The sequence below is a fragment of the Heptranchias perlo genome, chromosome 5 (genome assembly GCF_035084215.1).
Source record: "Heptranchias perlo isolate sHepPer1 chromosome 5, sHepPer1.hap1, whole genome shotgun sequence".
NCBI classification, from domain to species: domain Eukaryota; kingdom Metazoa; phylum Chordata; class Chondrichthyes; order Hexanchiformes; family Hexanchidae; genus Heptranchias; species Heptranchias perlo.
In genome coordinates, this window is record NC_090329.1 from 66,473,251 (window position 1) to 66,476,313 (window position 3,063).

A 3,063-nucleotide genomic window follows, 5' to 3' on the forward strand; every position below is an offset into this window, starting at 1 on the left:
ATTTCCATAAATATGTTTATAAAATAAAGGTAAGATAATCCATATATATCTTATTATATCTATACTTTATGAATACAAATGCTGTTACAAAATATTGTAGGATTTTAAACACAATTTGTCTACTTGGATAATATAATTTCTTCAATCACACACTTTTTTCTATGCAGCAAATAAAACCTATTACAGAGGCTGTCATTTGGATATGAGACTGATATTAACCAAGTATTTGCCTAAGAACATTTAATTAGACTGTTTCTATACAAAGTATCAGGTTTGTTGATCAAACCTAATACTGATCTATTTATGCTGGGTAGAAATCAGTAATATTGCTACTAGATTGGGCACATATCACCCATAATGTCAAGAGGTTGTTCTGATGTTTGAAATAAAATCAAACATATTTTGGAAAAAAAGTAATACACTATGGTAAAAAGACTAGTATTTCTAACATGTCAGATTCTACTTAATAACTCATAAAGGATTGTTTAATTTACATAAACTTGTGGCATTCCAAATATTTTAGCTTGTTATAGTAAATAATGGAATTGAAATATATATATTATTTGTTTTTATTTTGCACCTCTTCTAGTGCATGTGGAAGTGAGGTTGATGTGATGAAGAGGAGAAGCAGTGAAGTACAGACTTCAATAAAGGTTTAGGACTAGATTGAGAAATCAAATACTGACGAGCCTTTAAAAGGAAGTACAATGGACACAAGTCTCTTTGAGAGAACAGAAACTGTTCAATACTGTTATGAATTTGTAAATGGATCTTGCCCTAAAGCAACCCGATCAAACAGCCTTCGGTTTTTAATGTATATATTTATGCTGTTAACAATTCTCTTTACTGTCATCGGTAACATGTTACTCATCATTTCAATTTCCCATTTCAAACGCCTTCGCACGCCCACTAATTATCTTATTCTTTCTTTGGCTACTGCTGACTTTCTGCTGGGATGTGTGGTGATGCCTTACAGTATGGTGAGATCTGTAGAATCGTGTTGGTATTTAGGGCAGTTGTTTTGCAAGATTCACTCCAGTTGTGATGTTATGCTCAGTACAGTTTCAATATTACATCTGTGTTTCATCTCTATTGACCGTTACTATGCAGTATGTGATCCACTGAGGTACAAAATAAGAATGACTTTTTTCTCAGTGCAGATGATGATCTTCATTAGTTGGGCTGTTTCAGCTGTATTTGCTTTTGTCTTAATCTTTTTAGAATTAAATATAAGAGGAATTGAGGAATTTTATATCGATAATATTGCTTGCTATGGGAGCTGCACGCTTATATTTAGTGAAATATCAGGGGTGGTTGCCTCAATGATTTCCTTTTACATCCCAGGAGTCACCATGTTGTGTATTTATTGTAAGATTTATTTTGTGGCTATAAAACAGGTCAGAAGCATAAAGAAAATAACAAATCAAATTCAAAGTATTAATGAAAACAAAAGTAGATTTTCACGAAACAACGAAAGAAAAGCTGCCAAAACTCTAGGAATAGTGATGGGTGTGTTCCTGATTTGTTGGTCTCCATTTTTCATTTGCAACACAATAGACGCATTTGTCAATTATTCAACCCCGCCTGTTTTGTTTGACGCTCTTGTTTGGTTTGGTTACTTGAATTCTGCATTCAATCCCATAATCTATGGATTCTTCTATTCCTGGTTTAGAAAAGCTGTAATAATCATTTGGACTTGCAAAATATTTAAACCTATTTCTTCTAGAATGGACTTTTCCTATGACTAAAATATAAACAAATAGTAAACAGCGTGTAAAAGTGGATAGTAAACAAGCTATTTGTCACTTTGTCTAGTTTGCACCGGTAATGTTTTAAAACATTTCTAATTGTTGTGAATATAAACTTATGAGAATTAATTTTAATGCCTGCCGCTCTTGTGCCATTTAGAAGCCCAAGCCTCACTTCCATGCCACCAGCTAGCTACACATCCTGAACAGGAATCCCACTGCAGCTCGTCTGCTCCTGACTCCACAAAACCATAACAGAAAAAAAAATTCCGGATCATTTTAGGAACAGCCAGCGGCGGTCTCTTTAAGGATCACTGCTTAAGCCACTCACCGCCCATTATAACTGCAGTGGTCTTACATGCATGGCAGACCACCCATTTGTACCTCAAAATTGCATTGGGGTTCTACGTACACCATAGGATCTTGATTGCCATACTTTAATGAGGCTCCAGCCTGATTCAAGCAGACGCCTGGGCCACCCTTGTAAAGGCCCATGGGTAAATGGCAGCGAGCAGGAATGTGGGAGGGTAAGTGCAGTACTATGATTTTAGGGCTGGTACTATCCTGTTCCCACCTGGCGGCCCGAGTTAAATTCCTCCCCCACGGGCTTTTCAATATTTCAGGAAAAAGTGCAATTTAATTCATCACATACAACACTACCAGCCTATCTTTTTTTAAAATATGGGGTCAGACAGCATATACGTAACAGTTTTGACTTTAAGCACTATTTCCCTCTCAACAATTTGAATAGGCTCCCTGTGAGCAACCTGGGCCCTTCATGAGCTGTGAGGATACATTTTAGCTTGCATCATCCAGAATTAACCCCTAATTATCCTACTTTATAATAACACTGGGTGTTGGTATTTATGTGGGATTCCCAATATGTTTCCTATCAGTTTGAACACACAAACATCGCACACCAGATAAGACTAGTATAAGCTAAAATCACTACAATGTTTACAATTTAAACAATTAAGTATCAGAAACAGGCAATGTACCTTACAAAACAGGGTATCATTACTATGTACACAAGATCCGAAAATCCGCAGCCATCACATAAGAGGTGCGCGACCAGGGGCTGCATGTCAGAATGTCAGAATTCCAAAATCCTGGGCCTTCACTGGGCCCAATGTATCGTCAGTGTAGGTATGGCTTTATTGCATTTTAAGCATAATCACCATTTGATCAAAGTAAGACCCTATCTTAAGTAACCTTTGGTCAGAGGAGCCTTCTAATATAGGCCCCAAAAATCCACAGCCATCCCTGATCTTCCATTTCAAAACTTAGGAAAAGAACAGCATCAATTTCAATTTTA

The 3,063-nt window shown here is 36.4% G+C and overlaps 1 protein-coding gene across 1 annotated transcript; it reads left to right on the forward strand.

The window, feature by feature from the left end:
- Positions 1-707: 707 nt before the first annotated feature.
- LOC137321403 (trace amine-associated receptor 1-like) lies at positions 708-1,748 on the forward strand. The gene has a single exon (XM_067983791.1). The coding sequence runs from the start codon at positions 708-710 to the stop codon at positions 1,746-1,748; it is 1,041 nt and encodes a 346-aa protein (XP_067839892.1).
- Positions 1,749-3,063: the final 1,315 nt, after the last annotated feature.